Source organism: Eretmochelys imbricata, chromosome 6 (assembly GCF_965152235.1).
Source record: "Eretmochelys imbricata isolate rEreImb1 chromosome 6, rEreImb1.hap1, whole genome shotgun sequence".
Taxonomy (NCBI): domain Eukaryota; kingdom Metazoa; phylum Chordata; order Testudines; family Cheloniidae; genus Eretmochelys; species Eretmochelys imbricata.
In genome coordinates, this window is record NC_135577.1 from 77574415 (window position 1) to 77600078 (window position 25664).

Below are 25664 nucleotides of genomic sequence, written 5' to 3' on the forward strand. Positions count from 1 at the left end.
TCACAAAACTAAGTGACTGGGCAACAAAATGGCAAATGAAATTTAATGTGGATAAATGTAAAGTAATGCACATTGGAAAAAATAACCCCAACTATACATACAATATGATGGGGGCTAATTTAGCTACATCTAATCAGGAGAAAGATCTTGGAGTCATCGTGGATAGTTCTCTGAAGACATCCACACAGTGTGCAGCGGCCATCAAAAAAGCAAATGGGATGTTAGGAATCATTAAAAAAGGGACAGAGAATAAGACGGAGAATATCTTATTGCCCTTATATAAATCCATGGTAAGCCCACATCTGGAATACTGAGTACAGATGTCGTCCTCTCATCTCAAAAAAGATATACTGGCATTAGAAAAAGTTCAGAAAAGGGCAACTAAAATGATTAGGGATTTGGAACAGTTCCCATATGAGGAGAGATTAAAGAGCCTAGGACTTTTCAGCCTGGAAAAGTGGAGACTAAGGGAGCGATATGATAGAGGTATATAAAATCATGAGTGGAGTGGACAAAGTAAATAAGGAAAAGTTATTTACTTGTTCCCATAATATAAGAATTAGGGGCCACCAAGTGAAATTAATGGGTTGCAGGTTTAAAACAAATAAAAGGAAGTTCTTCTTCACTTAGCGCACAGTCAGCCTGTGGAACTCCTTTCCTGAGAAGGTTGTGAAGGCTAGGACTATAACAGGGTTTAAAAGAGAACTGGATAAATTCATGGAGGTTAAGTCCATTAATGGCTATTAGCCAGGATGGGTAAGGAATGGTGTCCCTAGCCTCTCTTTGTTATAGGGTGGAGATAGATGGCAAGAGATCACTAGTTCATCACCTGTTAGGTTCACTCCCTCTGGGGCACCTAGCATTGGCCACTGTTGGTAGACAGGATACTGGGCTGCATGGACCTTTGGTCTGACCCAGTATGGCCATTCTTATGTTCTTATGTTAAACCTCTAATAGTTACAGTTTTGAAGAAAACGCAAAAAATGTGAATCAAATGAAACTGATGCAGAAATGTCTACGTGAATCTTCAGAGCACAATAGCTGGAATAGTATTAACTTTGAGGGATGTGAACTGCTCCATTTATCTGAGGGAGGTGTTAGCTCAGATGCCCAGTGATGATAATTTAAATACCAAAATGGTTTAATTCCTCATAAAAGTAAGGAGAGGGAGGACCACAAGTCACTCACAATTTACTGTGGGTGTCCTTGCATTTTGGTACCACAAGGGGGTGGCATTTGGGAGGTACCACCACTTATTTTTCCCCCTTCCAAGGGGAAGGCAAGCCCAAGGAGTGTAACAGAACCCTTGGGCATATGCAAACTCTACTGAAGGAATCCAAGTTTAAGGAATCCAATGGAAATCAAAGCATACATGATTATATTTTGAACATCTGCACAATCTATTGTGAGTGGAGTCTCATTTGAATGACTCATATGAGTAGCGTTTACTATGTGAGTAGAGCTTGGAAGAGTATCACAACTTCTCCTTCCCCCCCAATTTGATCCCTGGTCCCGCCCTAAGAGCTTACCATCTAACTCAGACAAAGTTTATGCACAGGACAAAAGCGTAGTCAAGGAGATCACTATATGAAAGGTTCACACAAGAAATAGGATTTGGGGAGGGACTGGAGAGAAGAGGAGGTTGCTTGCCAGACAAAGATCTATCCCAAGTGTAAGGGGTAGCAGGAAAGAAAGGTGAAAATACAAACCTAGAAGAAAGAGACAGACTGTTGCCAGGAGAGTGGACATAGGGGAGTATAGAGAATTACTATGTGACCATGGAGAAAATTAGTGATGACAACAACTTTAGTAGGTTATGCAGTATCTAATTTCTAAAAAAGGTTGTGGCTAAAATGGAAAAGTAATAGAATTTCAAGCTGTTGTAGCCAAGGTTCAGAGGCCAGCTGTAACAGGAGCAGGGATTTTGCAAGAGAAAGACCATTCACCTAAGGCAAAATGAAAAATTCTGTTGGCAGCTGTTAGCAGAGGATTCATATGGAAAATTTTTTAGCAAAATAGTCTGAATAGCTGATGCACTGTTAAAGGGTGTCCTTTAAAGTTGCATTAAAATGTTAAGGAAAATAAAAGCCAATCATCATAACAGGTGACTAAAGTTTATTATAATCTCATGAAGTCAGTAGAGTAAATGCAAACATATAGTTTATTTTTGTCATCTGGTTTGTCTTAATCACAAGCTAAAAATTCATTTATAACCTGTATACAAAATGCCATGTTTATATCAATATCATATGCAGCTAGCATGAAATAGTATACATTAAAATGAATAACAGAAATCTGTAATGGTCAAAGACAACCAGTAACAAAACCACTAAATAGCAGTTGTCAAACATGATTTACTATGTATATTTCTCCTTTATTCTGTTAAAACAGTAATTATTAAAACTAAAGTGATATGGGTGAGTGTTTATGACTTCCTATTAAAAAGCCTGACTTAGAGCAGTATTCATTTAAGTTTAAGGTTGAAGAAAATCATGCAGAGATCTCTGTTCGATGGCCTAGTGACTTTATATCCTCTTGTCAAACCTCAGCAGTTTTATTTGTAGTGATACATGCTGGAGAAGGTTGGAGGTTAAAGTTGATAGGAGGGCCAACAGGAAAGCCAACCAACTTCTTTCAAAAGATTACAACCTTTAACATATTAGGATCTGTCGGCAGTTACTGCCAACTTTGCAAGTCTACATTTTGTGTACTCTTTACAAATCTTCCCAAAATTCCAGATCAAATGGATCAAGTAAATGCTTTTTGTACTTTCCTCCAGTTATTGCTTCCTAACTTTACTACTGTGTAAGCTATTTATTCGTACTTTCCTCCAGTTATTGCTTCCTAACTTTACTACTGTGTAAGCTATTTATTCGTTGATTTTAAAATAATGGTTAGCAAGGATTGACCATTTTTCTAATAAGAAACTATGGACAGTTAAAATTCTATTCTAATCATTCACTCCTGGTCTCTCCCTTGCCCCAAGGCTCAATTTGCCAACCTCTTCCAAAAGGTAGATCACTAAAATGATGCACAGGACCCTGCCCCCCTCCCCACCCAAATCAAACCTTTTTTTATCCTGCAGTAGTAGACTTCATTTATTAAAACATATGGCTATCTAACTCCCTTCATCATCTTTCCCTGGCACATGTCCAAAGGACCACAACAAGCAGCAAAGCTCTGGAATGAAAAATAGTCAATACCTGGTAAGGATGTATTATAAAAGAGTCCATGATATTTATATATTCTTTGTGAACAAATGTGTTATGACAAACAAGTGTTAAGAGCAAGAAAACAACTTGTAACAAAGGATGCACAACTGTATGAGTGTTAAAGTTTTCTCTTAGTTTGCTACTTTCTTTAGAATGCAATATTTGCACCATATAGCACAGGGTTATGGATTGGAAGTATTTTTGAGCTTCTGTAAGTCACAAGTAAATTGTGACATTAAAGAACAAACAAATTCAGGGTAATCTTTTCCAATATTTATACTACACTTGTCCCATGCTGGTTACAAGAACAATTCAGTTTACAACACAGAACATGATATTACATTAAAAAACTATCACTGCATTTGTTAATGTTTATGCAATTTGAAAATTAAATAACTTTAACCAGTTTTCTCGCAACGCAGCTGATATCTGCGATGTTTTACTTGCAGGTGTACATCAGCCAAACTGTTATGTTGATTCATTAATTATCCATTACTATAATTAGGCAATGTTACGCTTCAAAACGCATAAGACAAAAAACATACATATTATCTGCTTGCTAGAACATGCAATCAATAGGGATGGAAGAAAAATCTCATGTTTAATGTTTTCAGGTAGCAGATTTGATTTCTAGGTCTCTTGATTTTCAATCCCCCCCAACATTTGGAAAACGTGAAAATTCTGCATTTCATATCTATCTATCTATCTAGCTATTGCTACAATGTTAATTATATAAAACTAGATGTGCTCTAATAAAATCTGACTAGCTAATTAATACTCAAAAACAGAGTGGAAGCTACTTAAAGGAATGGTGTGTGTGTAAATTCCTTTAGGTCATTGAAGAGACTGAGGCAGGGTGGTGTAATTCTATATAACTAAAACATTTAATATCCCATGTTGCCTATAACTTTTTGTTCTAGCTGTAATTTAAGAAATAAACACATTCCCCTAAAAAGGTTTAATTTTTTTAGTAATTTCAGGTTATGCATTTTTGCCATTGTACATCATATCAAAGAGAGGGAGAGGCCTTTATGGTAAAGATATAAAAAACCATTTACACTGACTGCTAAACATGCCATGCTGCATCTGTTTTACTCATACCCTAACACTGTCCAAGAATGTGATAACGTAGCAGCATTTTCATTTTAAACTCCACATTTCAGGGGTTTGTAACATATAAATTTGATCTGGGATAACATTTAAAATATGAGATCATACCTGGGAACTGATCCTAATCCCAAAACTAGTTTAATTTGACCACCAGTTACAAAAGTGGGAAGGAAGAGAAGAATTTGGCTTCTGATTAGTTCACGTTAAAGGAATAAAGATGTAGAGTAACACCTCAAGCAGAGATAGCGACTGACATCAGCTCATTCAAAAGCTGCTAGATGCTCTGCACTTTTGAAAATTAGGCTACTTACATAGGTGCCTAAAGTATAGATTTGGGAGCCAAATTTTAGGCACCCATTTTTAAACTGGCTTGGATTTTTATTGTATTAAAGTAATGTCATAATAAAACACTACAAATGGGATATAACTATCCCCAAATGCACAAAATATCTTGAGACTTTCATAGTCAAAACTTGCTATCTTATACCCCAAACTCTGGCTCTCCAAAAGTTTAGAAATTAGAATCTTACTTTCATATTAAACAGAGCTGCACTCTCTTTGATATTCTGTTTCCTAGTAAACTTCCTCTTCGGTTTCAGCCTTTTATAAGGGATCTTTTCCAGCATGCTCTTTGATAGTTGTCCATTTAACTTTGGGAGAGGGATTACAGCCTCATTGTGTATATATGTCAACTGTCTGTGGCAGGATGAGTCTCCTTTCCATATAGCTGGCATTTGGATTCATCTTATGTTGTCTCCTGATCTTCCCTTATTCTCATTCTTGAAACGGCACATGAACTTCACAAAGAGTATTAAAAAATGAAAAAGTTTGACAAGTGCTAGATGACACTGATAAGAGCTACTTTCAAAAAGATCTTTTCTCGCATGCTTGGTATTTTGCAACCCTAATACACAATATGTACTATTGACTCAGATTATCCCCTTTAGAACCGCACATGAAGGGGACTCTCCACACATGGTATAAGGCCTCAGATACCTTCAAGTCACCATCCCTTTCTCTAGACTCTGTGGAGGCCTTGGCACATGTGCCAAACTGGCAGAGAGGACAGAGATGGGGAAGGGTCAGTGTGCAAACCATCCCCTCTTTACTAGTCCCTTGGAAATTGATCAGAAATATCTTCAATTTGGGGTCTTATTTTTCTGAGACCTGCCAAAAAATGGAAGCAGCTAGATGGTTCTTTCCTAATATTTTATGCCAAAGTGTAGCTTGCTCTCCTACTGCATGTTTCCCCAGTTCCTCCAAAAACGATGTATATATTGGTGGTAAGATTATGAGAGTTTTGAGAAGATTTAAACTTAAACTGAAGTTTTTACTGCAGGAAGTTGGATTTTTATAACAAAAAATTATTGTACAAAAATAGACTGTTCATCTTCCGTCCAGGTTTTTAAAAGTGCTTTACAAGCCTCATAATACTTTGTACAGTAGGGTAGTGTTATTTGAATTTTACAAATAGGGAACTTAAAGCACAGAAACATTAAGGAATGTACTGAACATCACATAAGAGATCAGTGGTAGAACTAGGACTTGAACATCTATCTTCTGATTTCTAACAATGTAATATATGCACAATAAGCTAACTTGTCCAATGTCTACTCTGTGTACTGAAACATTGTTGCCAAGAATTAATGATCCATAGAACACAAAGAAGTGTCTCAAAACCATTATATTGGGCTTACTCCTGCTCTGATTATTATTTGCACCTACAGGCCTAACCAGGATCAAGGCTCCATTGTGCTAGACACCATACAAATGCCCCCCAAAAATTACAGTATAAGGCCCGGATCATTCAAAGATTTATGTATGTACTTCTATCAAATGAAAGATGTGTGCAAGTTATTGCATGAACAGGGCCTAATTTATATTACACTACTATTTATGTCAATGAGACAGGATTGGATCCAGTCTGTTGTGTGAAATTATTTAATTTAGGTTTTATGCAATATGTGCCTATCACAATCTTTGGCTCATTTACCAAAAGTTAAAAGAGTACAAATTAGTATGTACATTAAGGACACCTAACACAAGCATTTTATACTCTGAATCTGTGATATGAAGGTTTATTATTTTTAGTATGAGTTCAACATAACTGTGAAGACTTCTTTGGAGCAGCTGCAGAGTACAAGTGTGAGAATGCATTTTTAAAATGCCTGAAGGGCTTAGTGAGAGCCTCTGGGCACAATCAGCCTTTCCCTGCTGCACCTGCAGTGGGTGTCGAGCCTGGAAAAAGGAGCTCAAAGGGCAATGAGAGCTTATCTTTGGCTCTCACTAAGTGAGAGATGCTTGGCTGGAATGTGGAAGACGAGTTGGACTGCTAGCAAACAGAGCCTCCCTGAAGGACAATAGGCCTGCAATACGGAGTCTAAGGCAGTTGGGAAGCAAAGTGGCAAAAAATGAATCTGTCCAGGATTCTGCATGCTGGTGGACGGGCCTGTAAGAATCAGGAAGACTCCTGGCTGAGTCAGGGATTGTCCTGCCAGAATAGGAAAAACTCTCCTGCAGCAGAACCGGCTGCTAAGAAGCTCGGCAGTGAGCCTTGATGCTTAAAGAAAGCGGGGATGACATAAAAGAGAGAGGCTGAGGCAAAGGCCCGAGACCAGGTAAGGTAAGAAGTGGTTCAAGGAGGTAGCAATCTGTGTAGTCAGGCCTTGATTGTCGATTCAAAAGTCTCTGGACTGAAACCCATCAGAGTGGGACGGCCTGGGCTCCCCTTCCAACCCACTGAGGAAAATGGAGCAGACCTCTCTCTTCTGACAAGGGGTAAGGTAAGGACTATCAAAGCCCCCCTGATACCAGGGATAAGGATGAATGTATGTGGACTTGGACGAAAGGGATGTTGACTGATCATTGTTAGTTGGATTACTGGTTCGCCCCAGAAGGGGTGGGACTATATGTGAACCACCAGGAGTCACGAGAAGAAACTGACCACCACAGTTTTGGCTCAGCTGTCAGTAGGAAACATTAAAGGAGGAGAGCCCATCCACTGGGGGTGCACTGGCTGGTGAGTAACATGCTTATAAACCTTCATCCATAAACAACGAGGGTAGGGGGAGGAAATTAAACATTTGTTAGAATAATGTCAATTTAGATTTATATATTTTATTGTAGCCAGTTTTCATCCCGATACACATCTGTGCACATATAAAAATTACCACTGAAAAACAATGGTCATCTCTTGGGTGTTTCACAGCAACGCTAACAGCATAAATCAAACTACAAAACAGTTTAAGGAGGAAATAAAGACCATTGTGTGTACGTCTACACACACACCCCTCTCAAGACTTCGACTTGAGTGCTACGGGTCCTACAAAGGGGAATAAAACCATGGCAATCCCGTGGAAACAGAGGAGAGAGGCAGCATGGAGGAAAAGAGAAGCAGTTTCTCTCACAATGGCATAGCACAGAGGGGCAGTTAGTTGCTAAACTCTGCAGGAGTGAAGAGGATGTGAAGAGAGGCATAGTCTGGCAATGGTACTATGGGCGACATTCTCCTCTGAAATCTGCATACCGTATGCAGCAAAAGGGTTAAGATTTATGCTACTTGTACTCTGTACATTATCAGGGTATATCTCACTTAAGCATTTCACCAGTGCACTTTGGGCCCTCCTATTCTCTGCTGATGGCATGTAACAGTCTAGTTTCCTCTTGGCTGTAAAGCTTTGGTCTAATTTTGGCTATTGGGTTTAGTGTATGGGTGCTGGATGGTGTTGATGACCTGTGATATACAAGAGTGGATGATCTGGTGGTCCTTTCTGGCCTTAAGCTCTATGACTTCTTAGAAAAGTGAGAGAGTTGCCATGCCCAACCAGCCTTTGAATGCACAGTAGTGAGGAGAATGGTAGGCTACAGACAGAGCAACAACGTTCAGCAGGATGTTGTTTATCTTGTCCCATAGGTCACCGCCTAATGTTTGGAACAGAGGTTGTGCCATCTGCCCCTGCCACAGTTCTGCCAATGCCATTCACTTCAGGGCAGCATGTGATAAATTTTATCACCATCAAAGAAAAGCATTTTTTTCAGACAGCATTCCCCTGCCCCGCAAGTTCTTGTGCTGAAGAGAAACACAGGGCTCTTGAATATTAAAAATTAAAGACAACGTAAGTACCAACAGTTTCCGGAATAGTAAATATTCTTCTATTGACATGGTCTGCCACTCTGATACAGTGAAAAATGCTATGAATTAAGAATCCCAACTTAATTTCTAAGAGAATTTAGCAAGACCTCCAATGTTATTTTAAAGTAATTTTGTTTGTTATTAATACATTTTGGATTGTTCCTGAGCCAGCACTTACAACTATAAAACTGGCAAAAAGAAGAGTTTCTCAACAAAGTGTAGTCATTTATTGAAAATGCACTTCTATGAAGTTGTTTTATCTGTAAGAGAAAGTCCACTCAAAGACAGAAAACTTGCACGTAGAATCATTTGATGCTATGACAAAACAACTGGTCAATGTAAATGATGTCTGTGCAGTAGGGTGCGAGCAAACTGAATTTACAAAAATCTTCATAGGAAAGGATAAGACTGAGCAGGGGATCCTCGCTCTAAAAGGAGAACAAGTCAGAGTTACTTACAAACAACTACTTATCATATAGTCAGGTTATCTGGCATCTAGTTTGCTAAAAGCAATCTAGTTCAGTGCAGCTCTCAGACACAGAACTAATTAAACTTTTTGACTAATATAAAAGAAAAACATGAGCTTTCACCTTTTTTGACATAAGTGAAAATATTATTGGTAAACATAAGGTATTTCATTCAAGAGGGAAAAGGTTAATACTTGGAATATATTCATATATAAATACATAATATCCTATCTAGATACCTCTGGTTAATAAATGCATCTAGTGTGTACACTCCCACACACTTTCATTGCTGTGAACAAAATGTCTATTAAATTATGCTGATCATTTTTGCGTTTAATTGTAGTAAGACACCATTATATTACCAAATTAACTGTTCACCTAATTTTTGAGATGATAAACATAATGGGGCAGCAGATTTTTTTCAAAATTACAGAAAAAGTCAAATAATTCTAATTCTTTAAACACAAAAATGTACTCTAATGTATTACATCTAGCTTTTAAATTAAAAGCTACAGAGAATTAAATGTATGATTCATTGTTATGTGACTCAATAGTTTCAAATCACATACTTTTCCTCATCCTCGGTAATGTATTAACATTATGAAATTTTAAAACACTTTAAATTTCTTTGAAACAAAAAGTCTATTTTACTTTTTAATTAAATCTATTTCTCTAAAAGGTCTTTAAAGGCTCTACAAACTACCTTGCATTTTATTATTGCTGACAGTTATCTAAACCACGCTTGAATGCTCTCTTTATCCGTTAGTGAACAATTGAAAGATCATATGCTAAGAGACTTGTGCTTTCTCTTCTTCTTGCCCTGTAATTAAGGCATTTAAATACATTTCTTTATAGCAGTTAAGAGAGTACACTGTAAAAAATCATGAACTGAGACAATTTTGAGTTTAGCAACCACAAATACATACAACATAAATTTGTCTCAATGGTAAATATAAAAAACAGAACAAAAAAAACCCGCTTGAAATCACATAATAAATTTACAGAACGGATGGACTGAAAAGGTTTTGTTTAACTGTCTTAAGATATTTAAATGATCTATGGTAATTTGACAATACTACCACATTGTTAGCTATCCTACAAGGAAGGTAAACATTTATATCAAACACACATTTGTCAAGAATATTTTAGTTTTTAATAGGGTTTTTTTGCACTATAAAAAAAAATGGAGGGAGAGGTGTGAGGAGGACAACATGTGGATGGAAGGAATTACCATATGGTAATTACAACAAATCTGGTAAATGTATTATAATAAATATTTGCCATTATACATTTACAGCAACAGACATATGCTTTATAAAATGTTATAACAGATAAAACAAACAGAAATTTGTGAAACTGCAGTTTTTCTAAACTGAAGAATTCTTATATTAATGTACTGCACCCTTTTTGACACAAACATGTTATTAAGAAGTTTCTTTCACATTATGAAAGGAATTCAGCATGTATATGGTCAAAACATTTCTATATAGCAATTATATACAAGATGTAAAGTATAAAGTATATCTTAGTTACAGAAATGCTTTAGGGAATATTCTATATGAATTTGAGATTAGTTGGTCATACAGCATATCCCTTACATGTAAATCTAGTTTCTGTGGCAGAAGTTCTTTATGTTGTTGTCTCAGTCAAATGTTAAAAGATATGTTGTACTAAGTTATGTTTTTTCTTAAGACAGACGAGAATAAGAAAAATAATTTTTAAAAAGTTGTCAGCATGTTGTATTATGAACAACCTTATTAGTCCTTTACAATTACAATAGGTACCTCTGGACAAGATCGAGCAGACATGACAAATGCTTCTGACTTCTTTTTAGATCGAACCTGGAAGGTCATCGCTGAACAAACAGAATACTGTACAACTGGGGTCATAAATTGTCGAAGATGACAAAAATGTAAGTTTATTTTTTTGTTCTATAAAATAAATGAATAAGTTATTCAGTTTGGACTGTCCTTTTATTCCTGCTTGATTTTATACTTGAAAGAGATAGATAACTTTTTTTCTTAATTTTTTATACACGTGTCAATTTAACTTTTATATTATGTCCTTCTGAATCCAACGGACAATATTAGCATTGTCTTTCAAATAACTACTGCACTTTCTAAATGTAGTCTTCTGTATGGCTTTCTAATAAATTCTTATCTTTGTTTGTATTTGCTCACCATCATTATTTATGACAAAGCTGTAAACACTTTCAGAAAAAACAGTCCACAAATTTGGAATTTAATATTTTTTCTTTAATTTCATTTTTTAAAGTGTACAGGAAAAATGCTAGCTCAATTAATCTGGTCAAGAAAAAGTATATTTATTATTTCTCCTAACATTTTTATATTTTGTTTTTAGGATAATTTAACAGGACTGGTAGTTTTTGATTAAATTTAATTTGTGTGGAGCTAAACAATAACTTAAATTACTGGAACTGTAAACATATTAATAACTGTCACATTTAAATCTTGTGCTATACTTTTAAGGAGAAGTATATAGAATGAATTAGAGATCTGTAAACTCCTGATGGGAATTAATAGTGTAAGACAAAAGAAAATGAAATGTTAACTGAAAAGAAAATAAGTTAGGTCAAATGAAAATGTAAATCAACAAGATTTGGACAGTACTCAGATCAACAGCTTTAGCTAGTAAAAGTTCTAACAGATCAGTGACCATACAGTTTGAAACAAATATGAAATATGAATGACTTTAAAAGGAATAATATGAAAAGTACAACAGTAATCGGATATAAAATCATCAAAATTCAAGTGAAGGAAATTCAAACCGAAATGTATGATGGGCAATTATGTACCTATTTTGACAATTCTAAGTGGTCAAGTTTTTAAAGTATGACACAGAAACCTTAACCTATCTATAGATGAGTGATAAATGAGGCATTTTGTGTCATTACAGTCCCATAAATCACTTTCTTTAACTGCTGACGGCTTTTATCAGATCTAACCTTTTCAAGCTTCTATTAGAGTGCTAACATTTTCAACTTTGACACATATGAAATTTACAAATTCTGCAGCTGATTAACTCTGGACAGAAGCTCACTGCCATCATTGCCTTCTTCAAGTTGGGTTAGAGCTTCAGTGTCTCAAAAACTCTTACTCACAATAGGACAAAAATCTCAATTAATGTAGTGGGCTGTATTTCAAGGGTACAAAACAGTTTTTCTTCTGAAGCAAATAAATGAAAGCATGCTTTCTGCTGTACTCAGCAATGTTCAGCAAACCTAAATAACAGACTGTTTGCAATTTAAAAATCATATGCATAAGAAGTAAAATCCATATAAAGATACGCAACACTTTAGTAATTGAAAGTTCGAAGAATAATTTTCTTTTACTTATCCTGGTTTTAAATTCTAATTAGAAATTTTATATTAAATTGATGAACACTGTTAGCTATTTGAAAAGCCACAACATAAAGAAATCAAACAAGACTATAATCATAACCTCTAGAACTATAAGCTAATTTTCATCATGGACCCAGTTATTATAGGAATGCACATCCTTTTCCATGGGAAACTTTCACTAAACTCCTTCTGAACTAAAATAAAAGGGAATTAAATGCCTTAAATCATCAGGCTCAAAACATGTATTTTCATAATTTATAATTACAAATGCGTAGTACTTTATATAATTCAGATATAACTTACACACACACACACTGAAACCTTCAAGGAAATACATTTACAAGATTTAATTGATACAGACGTTGAAACAAAGCTCAAGTTTAAAGAGATACTGTCTTTAATAATAATAGTCAGACTGAAGAAATCTTGATGTTGGTTGTGTGACCACAGGAAGCCTGGTACTTCAGATGGTATTAGTTTTGATAAGAACTAACTAGACATCAGACCTAAACAATGAAACCTGAAGAGACAGGCTCAGACCACGCAAATAGGAATATCTGCAGAGACCCTCCCGCGGCATATTGCCTCTTGTTGACAAACCACAAATCTTAGAAAAATAGTGGGCAAAGGACAACTTTTCTTCAGCAACATAGCGAACATAGCCTTGTAATGTCAGTGGTTAAGGCCTATCTATGACAAATTAAAAACTTTATTTCACTAATAATGTTACACATCACAGAAGCTGTGCAGTTACTTTTTGACAATTCAGATGTAAATCCTGGAATGCATGTGAATATTCACGAGAAAGTCATATTTATCATTTAAAACAAGAGGACATGACTTCTTGGTGTTCATATCAAAAACCAGTGATGAATGAGGCCATGCTAATCAAAGACAAACCAAAACACACAGATGTTTGCTACTCTTGATTTAAAAAAGAAAAGACTAGTCCAAAAGAACAACGATATTGAAAATCTAAAAATGTTTATATATACACTAAAAGAAAAGGAGTACTTGTGGCACCTTAGAGACTAACAAATTTATTTGAGAATAAGCTTTCGTGAGCTACAGCTCACTTCATCGGATGCATCCAGTGGAAAATACAGTGGGGAGATTTATATACATAGAGAACATGAAACAATGGGTGTTACCATACACAATGTAACCAGAGTGATCACTTAAGGTGAGCCATCACCAGCAGGAGAGTGGGGGGGGAGGGGCTTTTGTAGTGATAATCAAGGTGGGCCATTTCCAGCAGTTGACAAGAATGTCTAAAGAACAGTGGGGAGTGGGGGAATAAACATGGGGAAATAATGACAGGTTTCAGAGTAACAGCCATGTTAGTCTGTATTCGCAAAAAGAAAAGGAGTACTTGTGGCACCTTAGAGACTAACCAATTTATCTGAGCATAAGCTTTTGTGAGCTACAGCTCACTTCAATAGTTTTACTTTGTGTAATGACCCATCCACTCCCAGTCTCTATTCAAGCCTAAGTTAATTGTATCCAGTTTGCAAATTAATTCAAATTCAGCAGTCTCTCGCCTATATATACACTGTGTGTGTGTGTACACATGTGGGTATGTATGTGTATATATATGTTTAGAAATTTCTATGTTAGTTATTTTAATTTTTGCTTATTTAAGATTTTACATAAAGTCAAAAGAAACCGGGGTAGTCAAGAAAACAGAAGCTTTGAATAATTCAAATATTTTTATTATGGATAAACAATTTTAAGTCTCTTATGTAGTTACATATGCTCCACCCATAAAAATGTAAATAATTCTAACTTATTATAATTTGTTTTTATTGACATATTTCTGGGTTTTAGTGACACTTGCGTAGTGTGTGCTCTAAATTTTACATTTCCTTATGGTTACATAGTGTAAATATAAATGTGTACTTGAGCACAAATACAACTTCTGAAGATGGCATGATGATGGTCAGAGAAGGGGACTGGGAGTCAGAATTCAGGGCTCAGTTTCTAGCTCTTGCAATGTCTGGTGACACTCAGCAATTCATTTAAACTTCTGTGTGCCATTTTACTCATATATAAAATATATTAACCTATAGCCCCATCCCCTCACTCTCTCAGGGAGATATAGACCCTGATTCAGAAAGGTACCTTAGTACATATCTAACTATGTGCATAACCACACTGAAATCAATGGGATGTCTGTTAGGTACTACATATGTTTGTACAGTGTCTAGCCCAACAGGATCCCACCTGGGTGGCATACAGATTCCATCACAATATAAATGTTAAACGATGATGTTAATACCCAAGTATTAAAGTTGGGAACATGCTTAAATATCTTGCTGAATCATGTACATAGTTTCCTATCTTCAGTGGTCAGCATCTCAGGGACTTGCCTAAGACCAGGAAGTATTTAGATACGATAGTTATAGGTTCAATAGAAAAACCTAAGGTAGAGAGTTAGAAAAACTAATCAGGTATCTCCTTCTGTTGCATGGAAACATAGGTCAACTGTATCTTGCCAGTGTGGTGTTCTGAGAAACTTAGATGAAAAGTACTATAGATTTTAAACTCAGAATTGGAGTGACAAAAGGAAAAAGTCACTGCAGGTTTTATGCAGAATCAAATCTTTTCACACAGACTATGCAGTACTGTAATCACAGCTTTGTTTATGAGATTTACAATAAACACAATACTTAAATTCTGATCTGGTATGATTGATATGATCTCTACCAGCAACCTACTATACCCAATTAGATATCTGGTCCCTAATATTCAGTACAGTAAAGAAATCATGAAGGATTTATTAAAAGAAGGTCCATCTTATAAACTATTGAAAATTAAGGCCTAAACTGCTCATTCGAGTGTCCTTCAACATAAACCACATTGCTGATATTTGCATAAAACTAACACCACAACAAAAGGGATTTTCTTTGCTGTGATGAGAGTATTAACATTTTTGCTATTATTAAAATGATGATCTTCAGCTGACCCATTAAAGACCAATTTCCACATCATAACACGTTTCAGTGATCTAATTCTTTCCCCCCCTAACTTTTAAAGATTTTTTTTTTTTAAATCTTGTCTTGGAACCTTAAAAGGAATTCCTGGTTATAGAGATGCTGATGTGCTTAATGCAAAAATCTCAACTGCCTTCTCCAACCTAAAATAGATAATTGTAGCTCTGTGAAGGCAGTTTCTTGTGTTTAAGAAACCAGAAGTCCTCACACTCCATATTACCTCCCAGGGTATACCATAACGCACACATCTTCTATACATACTTCTCAGTTTCCTCATTTTTAACCTGGAAGAACCACTCTCAAAAAGACTGAAAGGTCATTTGAAGTCCATACTGACACTATATCTGCTCCTAAGCAAAAATCTCCAAGGCACAGGGAATTTGTGTAACATTAAATAAGAGTGCTGTCCTTTAGCCAGGCACAGACCAACAAACAAACTTAATTTTACATCTCAAGCTGCACTTAAATTTTTCAAACCCGCTCAGCCTCTTGTTTTCACCTGCTTTACTTACTGTGAGAGAGTTCTGTCTCTAATCGGCTTTTGACTTTATTTTTTTCTTATATTAATACAAATAGTTTTATACTCCAGATATACTAATTTTAACATTAATATATAAAGGTGTGTTTATAAGACAATTCTTCCAACTTTTGGCCCTTTTTTTGAAAAATTTACTGAAAGCCTAATATATTTAATATTCAGTAGCATGTGAGAATAATTTTTATGCAACTCTGATAGTTAGAAAGATAGATAACTCAATTATTAGATCATCTATCAAAATATTCAGATGTATAAGAGGCTACTAAAAAGATTGATGACTGAGAAAGTCCACTGATTCTCTAGCCATCATATTCACGCATTTGGCTAGACAACATTTTTCGCTGCCTTCACAAGCAAGCTTCATTACCCATCACTCCACTGAAAAGAGTTTATTATGAGGCTGCCATCTTGGCAAGACTATTATTTAGATGATAAATGTTCGGAAGAAAAGTGTGTCTAGATTTTTTTTTTTTTTTTTTTTGGGTGAGATGAGCTTTTTGACAGATAAAACAAACAGCATCTACATTTCTAATTAACTTAAATTTGGCAGTTACAAATACAGGTCAGTAAAGCTATGATACACTACTAGATTATTTTCTGTCTGAATTTTGTCCTTAATTTGTAAAATGTAAATTAACTAATTAGAGGAAAAGCAGCATTATTTGTGACAAAATGCTTCTGTTAGTTTTGTGCTCTTTGACATTTATCATCAACCGTACTCCCTTATTCTAAGTTCTAGTAGATGGATAATTATACTTATATTAATATATTAAGTTTTTAATCTTTGAAACTAAAATGAAAGTTTCAGTTTTTGAGAAAATACACCACATTATACAAATTGCAAGTACACTACATATTCTAAGCTTTGTTTTATTTAAAAAGTGTTCTGCTGTTTATGTATATGTGTGTAGTAGTAGTACACACAATTTTTCAGAAGATTATGGTATCTTTATTGCACACAGAGGGTGGCCAACAATTAACACAATTATGTTTTGCACATGTATACTACAAGTTCACGCTCCTTCCACACTCTCAACCCCCTGCCCAATTGTCACTTCAAATGGATTAGAAGCATTTACAGAATTACAGAGATGGGAGGTGGGAGGGTGGTGAGGGAAGGGAATTTGGTTATTCTTGAGTTTCAGCAAGCAACCTGACCTTGTTAAATTAAAATATATGATGTAATAGTTTACGGAAGTTTTTTTAAAGCTATTCCTAGGTAGATAAAGACTCAACAATAAGAAATACATTGAAAATGTCAGATGTAAATGTCAATTAAAAATTACAAGGAGTTCTGAAAGGTAAGGTCTGTGAGGATTGACATTCTTTGACATAGTGGAGTGTCTGTGACCAGGCCTTTGGCAAACATAGCAGGATCTATGCTGTCAGCTCATATTGTACATAAAATTAGATGCTTGTCTAATCTGAATGAGAAATACCAGGGAAATTGGAGCTGAAGCCTTGCGGTAATGTATGTGGAAGCTGAAAGCGCTCTATCTGTACTACATGATAGTCTCCAGTGACATAACAATATCTGAAAGAGTGGAGAAAAATATAAAGAAAAATAATTCAAACAAAGATATATAGCACCCTGTATACTACTGTAAAAGCTGAGAATGCAATAATCCAGCAGTCAAAGGATAAATTCTAATCCATTTATAATGTAATCCTAATTTGAGATATATGTATAAAACATTTTATATGAAAAAATACACTGTAATTCATGTTTAATTGACATTTATCATTCAAATTTAAATTTTAATCTAAATGTTATGTGGATTTGTTCCCTCTTTGCTTTGGTAATGCACAAGTGACTTTTGATACAGAGTGAAACAATCTAAAATGATCCTGGAAATTAATACAACTGTAGTAGTTGTCAACACAAAATGTAGATATTTCTCACTGAAACCACATGTCCAACACTCTAAATCATCTTGTTAAGGATCAGACTATCGCCCAAAGACTGAAACAAATTCTTTTGGGCTACTTGTTTTGAACAAATTCTTTGCACAAACTACATTATTAGTCAGAATATGTGTTGATACTTTTCGTAAATCTCATTAAACAATATGGCCACAACAAGAATATATGTATAACGTTGCTGAAAATAAGGTACATGTGGGATCTTCCCTTTTATAAAATGTATATGTATGTTTGCATACACATATTGATTATTTTGTATGATCCAAAGGACAGATATTGATAATCTTGATTTCTTTACAAAGTTGGTTCACTGGTATACAGACAATTTTAAACAACTGGCTCTCCTTTTATTTTAGAATTGCTTTTTTTTTTTTGTCTACTAATAAGACTGTCTTCACTTCCTGCTATTTAAATTAGCAAACAGACAACTGACTTTATGAAAACTAAATTAATTACTCTTATAAAAAGAATATTTGAGTCGTAAATTGTTGAATGTACACTATTTTCTGTTTAGACAAGGATAATTTGGTTGAATAGTAAAAAGTGATCATAAACTCCAAGATCATTCATGTCCATTTTCTAAAACTGGTTTACTAATTCTGACAGAGGAGCCCCCAAAACACAACAAAACAAAACAATTCAACAACAAACCAACAAAAAACCAAATTCTAGCATGTGTGAAATTCTACAAGCATCAGATAGCTAAACTGACCCTAAGTCTCCCAGTGTTGCAGTAAGGTCAAAACCTTTCAGCATTGTACCAGTGTGTCAAAATATGTCAACAAACCATCATACTGCAGGAAGAAGAATGACCTTTCAGTTCTTTATGTTTGGGCTGCCAATGAAGCTTTGGATAGTGGGTATGCATGAACAGTTTTCCTAGCTACTTGACAAATGCAACTCCCAAGCTTTCCTCTAAATCTGGTTGTCAAACCACTAGGTTTCAACTCACTGGTACAACTTTCTAAGCCCACATACTATTGGAGACTAGTGATGCTATTATAAAAATGCATGCTTTCAATATATCCGCAAAATAATTTGCCTTTACTTCAACCAAACCGATAAAATTATTTCTTAAACATTCTTTGGATGAACAGATGTCAAACTCTTTCAAACAACTTAGTAGAAAAAAGGATTATCATTCCATTGTTCCAATTCCTAGTTTTCTCTTGTGTGATAAATCCTGATAGTCAATTTCTAATCCATGAAACAAAAACCAAACACTAAATTGTATATGATCTGAACTGAATCCTCTAAAATCCTACCTTTCTTATCAGTCATACACACCTTTTGGTTCCGGGGTATGAAGTTGTACTCCATATGCTTTATGGAAATATGCTTATGAATATGACATAACTGGAATATACTTCACGCTAAATATCCCTTGTATGATGTCATTAGAAAGTTTGTAATCTACTAAGTGTGTTCATCCTATTTGTTTGCATGTATTATTTCTATATCTGGAGTTAGGAGAATAAGATCTAAAACTTGTATCAATGATGTAAACATATTAAGTGGAAGCCATTAAAGGTGCTCCAGAAAAAATCAGTTGTATATTGCCTTAGTTACTTGAAAGCCTTCCTGTGAACGTGTGGGCCAGCCCAGGGGGAGTGGAGACTAGGGGTTTTACAGTGACATGAGACCATGTCACCTGATAATGAAATCCATCTTAAATCTGGTACTTTTCCATTTAGAACGAGGGGAGGGGACCCAGAGAGACAAAAGATTTCTACCTCATGCCAAAGCTATACAAGGGGGTAGAGCAGGACAAAAGGGGCTGCCAGTCATGAGAAAACCCCTGCTTACCACCTGAGATGTCTGCTGAAACTAGGAAGGACTGTACCAAGGGAAAGGATTGCGCCCAAACTAGGAAGGAGTCTAGTCTGTGAAAGTATCAGAGGGGTAGCCATGTTAGTCTCGATCTGTAAAAGAAGGATCCTGGATCTGTAGTCTATGAAAGAAGCTTATTGGAACATCTCTGAGGGTGAGATATTACCTGTAATCAGTTTCTTAATGTATTAGGCTTAGACTTGGGTGTTTTTGCTTTATTTTGCTTGGTGACTTACTTTGTTCTGTCTGTTATTACTTGAAACCACTTAAATCCTACTTTGTATACTTAATAAAATCACTTTTGTTTATTAATAAACCCAGAGTAAGTGATTAATACCTGGGGGAGCAAACAGCTGTGCATATCTCTCTATCAGTCTTATAGAAGGTGGACAATTTATCTATTTACCCTATATAAGCTTTATACAGAGTAAAACGGGTTTACTTGGGGTTCAGGCTCCCAGAAAGGCTGAACACTGGGTGCTGGGAAAGTCCCTATTAACTGAAGCCCCTGGGCTGAGTGAATCTTAGTTTCAGTGAACTGCGGAAGCGTGGTCCAACCTCTGGGTCTGTGCTGGAGCTGACTGGAGTGCCTAACTCAGCAAGACAGGAGTGGCGGGGCGCTTGTTCTGGCAGGAGGGTTGTTCTCAGTGGTATCCCAGCTCATCAAGTAACAGTCTCGAGGGGAGTCTCTGTGACTGAACCCACCACAACGGACTTCAAAGATTATTTTCATTTTACCATTATGATTATTAGATGTAAACAGGTGTTTTAATATCAGGCTTAATTTATTAATTAGAAACGAATGTCAATTTACATTTCAAAAGTGTAGGTGTTACTTTAAAAATACTTACAGGAAATTTGTTCTTATTTATTCATGTTCTCTTTTTACATATAAGCACAGGACTAAAGACATTTAGATTACAATTAAAGGGAGAAAAGAATTCATTGGAGGGAAGACTTGCTATTCATATTCAAACAGAGAAGAAGAAATGCTTCTCTCATTATGTGGAATTATCATTATTCTAATATCAGTGTCAAAGAAGACATTTTGCTAGTGTCTTCTTCATATAGTAAAGTTACTTCAGCTAATAACAGTGTCAAGTTTTCTCCTGGGACTCTCCATAAATTGTATTACAGAGTCTCGAGACGCAGTATCCAGGCTTGCAAATGATGGAAAAAGTAAATTGTTATATTTGACTTTACATGTACTTGCAGCAAGTCATCCACGATACACTTACTAATTGTTATTTAATCGGTCTCTTGTTGATATCTATGTACTTGTTAGTATACTGCAGTAGTGTCTACTAATGTTGATATAACGGATTGTTACAGTCCTTACACAAAGTAACAATGGAGTCTGTCCAGTTTCTTTAATCAAGGTGGCATTACATTCTTACTTTACAGAATAATCAACCCCAGACTGGGTAATGGGACTTCTAGATTTCTTCAGATGAACTGAAAGTATAGCACAATGAAATATATTTACAGCAATTTTCAATATTAGCAGAATTTCAAGCTGAAACAAAGCAGTATTATTGTTACAAAAGTCCAATCATCCTAATTTTGGCAACAGAACCTTAAATGTGCTTCACTTCCAACACAATAAGAAATGTTGTTCTCACTATTTTTACTATGTCAAAACGAACAGGTACCTAGTTAATATATATAAAACAAAAATAAAATACTATCTGTTGATTGACAGGTCTAAATAAAGGGGTGCTTCTGCAGGTGACACCAGACTCAAAAGGTCGAAATTATTCTGAAGTGTTTTACTACACCCCAAAACTAGATAGGCCAGATGCCATGTACAGCACAAAAATAAATAATCACTGCAACTTCCTTTCTGCAATGGTATGATTTATTGCAAAAGGCGAATTTAACTCAGTGAGCTGCTAATGGTGAGGACTGTTGTAAGGATAATAGTGAAGGAAAACCAAGAACTACTTTTACTAAACATTCTTTAAGAGAAAATATCTTTTTATCCTAACATGTTGTCCCCTCCATATAAAAATTTTGTGAAGTATAAAGTAATTGTTTTTCTCTAACACTCATTCAGCTAATTATTCCATCTTCTTTTCCTACCAAGTGTGTTATCCATTTCCTTATGAATACAGAGGAAAAAATGGCCATAAACAACAGTCACTGGACAATCTAATTCCTAACATGGGGAGCCTGCTTGTTATACAATCTAGATGGAACTGGGTACACTGTAATCTGATGTCTTGGCTGTCTTACAACTATTGAAAGTCTTCACAAATACTATGGATAAAATTTCCCTCTTTATCTTCGAGAAATGGAATTGAGATGCTTCGTTCCTCTCGCAAAACAGTTGACTACAATGTCTATTACGGTAATTATATCTTTAAGACAGACATAGATGATTTTAAATGACAATCATTACGAGAATTTGAAACAGATATTTATGCATTTTACCTTGATTCAGGAACTTTGATTCTAAAATGCAATACGTTAGACTCCCAGAATACATTTGACTCACATGGTTTAATGAAAAACACACAAATAAAAATTACCACCATTTTTTCCAGCTACGGAAATTCTTATGAGCTTTTAACTTAGTACTCATCTATGAAGAAAAATAATGGAAACCTACCTATTCCAGTAGCTCCAGAACTGGTCTTGCAGATAGGCCTGGTGGCTACATTCATCACCAAATGAAGCTTTGCTTTCAATCCAGTGAATTATATGTCCTTCAACAGCTAGGGGACAAAGCATTACTAATATAAAATGAATGCAAGCTCTGAAAATCTGACGACAACAAAGATTTGTAAAGTTCTACATTAATCAAAGCTACGATATGACTTATACTTACGGCACAGTTGTATACTTGTAAACCATCTTTCAAACATTTGCAATGAATATTTTTTGAAACAAAATCTAAGAACCACATAGTAGTGTTTACCTACAATTCTCTCAATTTAACTTTAATTACCGTGTGCTCCAAAAGTCCTTCGAATGCACTTAAGCCAGTACAAACAGTTACTCAATGAAAAAGGAGCCAAAATACTGAGGACAGAAGTACAGCTATACCCATTTCCCCCTTACTCTCCCTAATCTTAGGTGTCAGGAAAGGGGCTGGAAACACCTGGTGAATGCAGGGGCACGTAGGCGAGCTACTGTAGCAGAAACTTTTCAGTGCTGTAGGTTGGGGTAGGACAGGGAGCAGACAAGCAACAGAAGCTCACCCCACAGTGTTGAAAATTATGAACCGTACATACATATATATTTCTCCCTTTTCTCTTTGGAGTCAGCAGACACTGTACCTTTGTGGGGATGTGTTCTGTGCTATTATGTAGGAAGGATATGTCAAAGAAGTGACTTTTCCGTTTTACTCCGAAGACACTGCAGTTCATGGTGTCTTCCAGGAGCAACCTTCCAACCTGTGCGCCAGTCACCATGAGAGGCCCATCTCCTGCACAAACAAGGTTTCACTCCTGAGGTTGACCAATTTTTCCAGTGGGAAGTTATGCCCATATAAGATGAGCCAGTCTCCCTCCGGGTAACCTGGGACACTGCCATGGAAGGCTTTGAAGACCTTTCTATCTGTATAGTTTTCTATAGCACCTATCACTGTAGTGTTTAGCTTACTGTAGTGCCTAAGGAATGAAACATTAAGTTTGACTTGGGGCGATGTGCTCTCAGAAGTTTGTGCTGCAAAGCCAGACAGGCTCTTGTATTCTACATCAATTACAGAATTTTAAAAAGTTTGCCTTTTTATATCTAAGTAGAGAATCACAGTTACAAAGTATACATGCATTTCCATAGCCTTGTCGAAGTCTGATAAGAGGGGGAGTTATTTGTCTTCCTGCCAGTCATAGATGGGGGTAAAAAAGGTACTCTACACAGCTACTGGGATACCTAGAGGCAGTGAAGCGTACAGACAGACAGCAAATCCATGGACTGTTTTAACCAATCAAAAAGGTGATGTTCCAGAGCTAGTAAGCTTTCCAAAATACTTGCCTTTCCCAACCAACATCTCCTTTAGCCTTCCAATGTTTGAACTGCAGCCAGTTGCTCTTCAGTTCATCACAGCCAGGATGCTGGATTGCTGGGAGATGGTGATGTTTGTGTTTGATATGAAAGAGATTAATAGCTAGATATTGTCTGTTTTTTGCTAGATTTTTAGTCAGTGCTGTTTCACAATCTTCTTAATAGGTTCAACAAGACTGGTGAGATGACAGATCCATGAAACTGCACAGGTGAGAGCTTTGGAAGTGAAAGAGTAGGTGTTCATTGCAACTTTATGAGTGTGGCCTGACAGCATGTAATTAAGCCATCGTAGAGTAATCCTGCCAAGTGTCTGTGGTGGGACAGCAGAATATCATGGTTGAATGTATCAAATACTGTGGAGAGGTCCAGTTGTTTGAGTATGGATGCATGGCTTTTGTCCATGGTCATCTATTAGTGCCACCAGCGCCATCTCTGTTCTTGAAAACTGAGTGGGAGAAGTCCAGAACATTGAAAATATCTAGGTGGAGTGGAAGATGTCCCTTTGGATCTTTTCAAAATGCTTTCTCATAAAAGAGTGATTTCATAGTGGAGAAGAATGTTGTGTTGAGTGATTATACCTTAAATACTGGCGAGGTAATTACATGATTTAGAGTAAATGATGATAGATATCCCTCATTGAAGCAGATGTTGACAAGTTTGCTAGTAAGAGTCTTAGAAGCTTGAATCACCAAGAAGGGCAAAAATCTGAGTCACAGATAATGGCTCAGTTCTCATATAGTGCTTCCATGAGTTCGTGATTTTCTCTGAAAAATACACTGACATATAGTTGAAAAGGGAGGTGCCAGATTCTGAAATTGAGTTGAATAACTCTTCTTGGTTAAGGTGGTGACTCATGATTCAGCAGCTGCTATTATGGAGGAAATAGTGGGGTTGCTGGTTTGGTCAGCAGGCCTAGTGGTCTGGGCCTGCTGCCACAGTCTCTCTTTTTGTCCAATGTGTCTGGGATCCCTGGATGGGGTTCTACTGGGTCAGCTTCCTTGTCGGTAAACCCCTGGCTCTGCCCATCCCAGAGCTAGGTGTAGGGGATTCTAAGATGAATAGGGGGACTAGGGTCCTCTGCTCTGTCTGGTCCAGGGCCCTGAAAGTATGACAGTATGGGCTGGCCTATGCTTGGTCCACCTCTAGTTCACCTTCCCTTGGGTCACTTGCTATCCCATCCAATTTCTCAGTTTGGGGTATAGCTGCTGTTTGGTTATAGTCCTTTGCGCCAAACTCCCAGTCTCATGTCTGATGCAGGCAACCCTCTGGTGCCCCTGAACATGATTCTCCCTGCCTCTAGGGTGATGTCTTGAAGGAGGAGGAGGAGGAAAGATTCACAGTAAGACCTCCTCAGTAAGAGCTTTTTCTGCTTTTCTCAGGGAAGTGCTCCTGCTAGAAATGGCTTCTCTCCTCCCCCATGCCTGAGTGGCTGGAGCTCTTTTTATACTGCTCCTTTTCCCCAGGAGCATATTCAGCAGTGCCTGAGGGGTGTAGCTTTCCTGGCCCAGTACTGTTTCAGCCTTTTCTCTGCCTCAGTGTGGGGTTTGTAGACCCCCCATAACAGAGAAGACAAAATTCTTACTTTTTCCATGGAATAGCTGTTAAGTCTGAGAATTCCTTGTGTTTGACTATCTAGATGCTTATGTGATCCTCATCACCAGTAGGATGGGAATGCTAGAACTTATCTATCAGTTTTTCTCCACTGACACAAAATTTTCTTTCTTCCTGATTCTTCTCGGTCAGGCTATTAAGTACCCATGGAGATCTGTGGGGGCAATGAGGAGAATGTGGATGCCAAAATGAGGCAAATGAGTGGTTTCACTGATTTGCTGGATCTTCCATTCCATGGCCTTTTGGTGGGGAGGCATTACCCGTAAAGATGTTTTGGAGTTTGACTGGGTCTATGAGTTTCTGGGGATAGACCATTATAAATGGTTCTGATCTCAGCCTCAGATGGTGGTCAGTTCAGGTTTGAGGTACAGGGATGTTACTTAAGCCCCCCGCTTTCCAAAAAACACTTCTTACAGTTATCGAGTTACTACTGCAAATCCCTAGAAACAATATTTTATATTTGTAATGTATAAAGTAAA

General features: G+C 36.5%; 1 protein-coding gene across 3 annotated transcripts in view; it reads right to left on the reverse strand.

The window, feature by feature from the left end:
* CDIN1 (CDAN1 interacting nuclease 1) overlaps window positions 1-25664 on the reverse strand; it is a 182198-nt gene that overhangs the window by 64620 nt on the left and 91914 nt on the right. For all 3 annotated transcript variants that reach the window (XM_077818946.1, XM_077818945.1, XM_077818944.1), the window contains one exon: window positions 22178-22283. In XM_077818946.1, the coding sequence (XP_077675072.1) occupies window positions 22178-22283 (106 nt within the window). The remainder of the gene's footprint in view (window positions 1-22177; window positions 22284-25664) is intronic.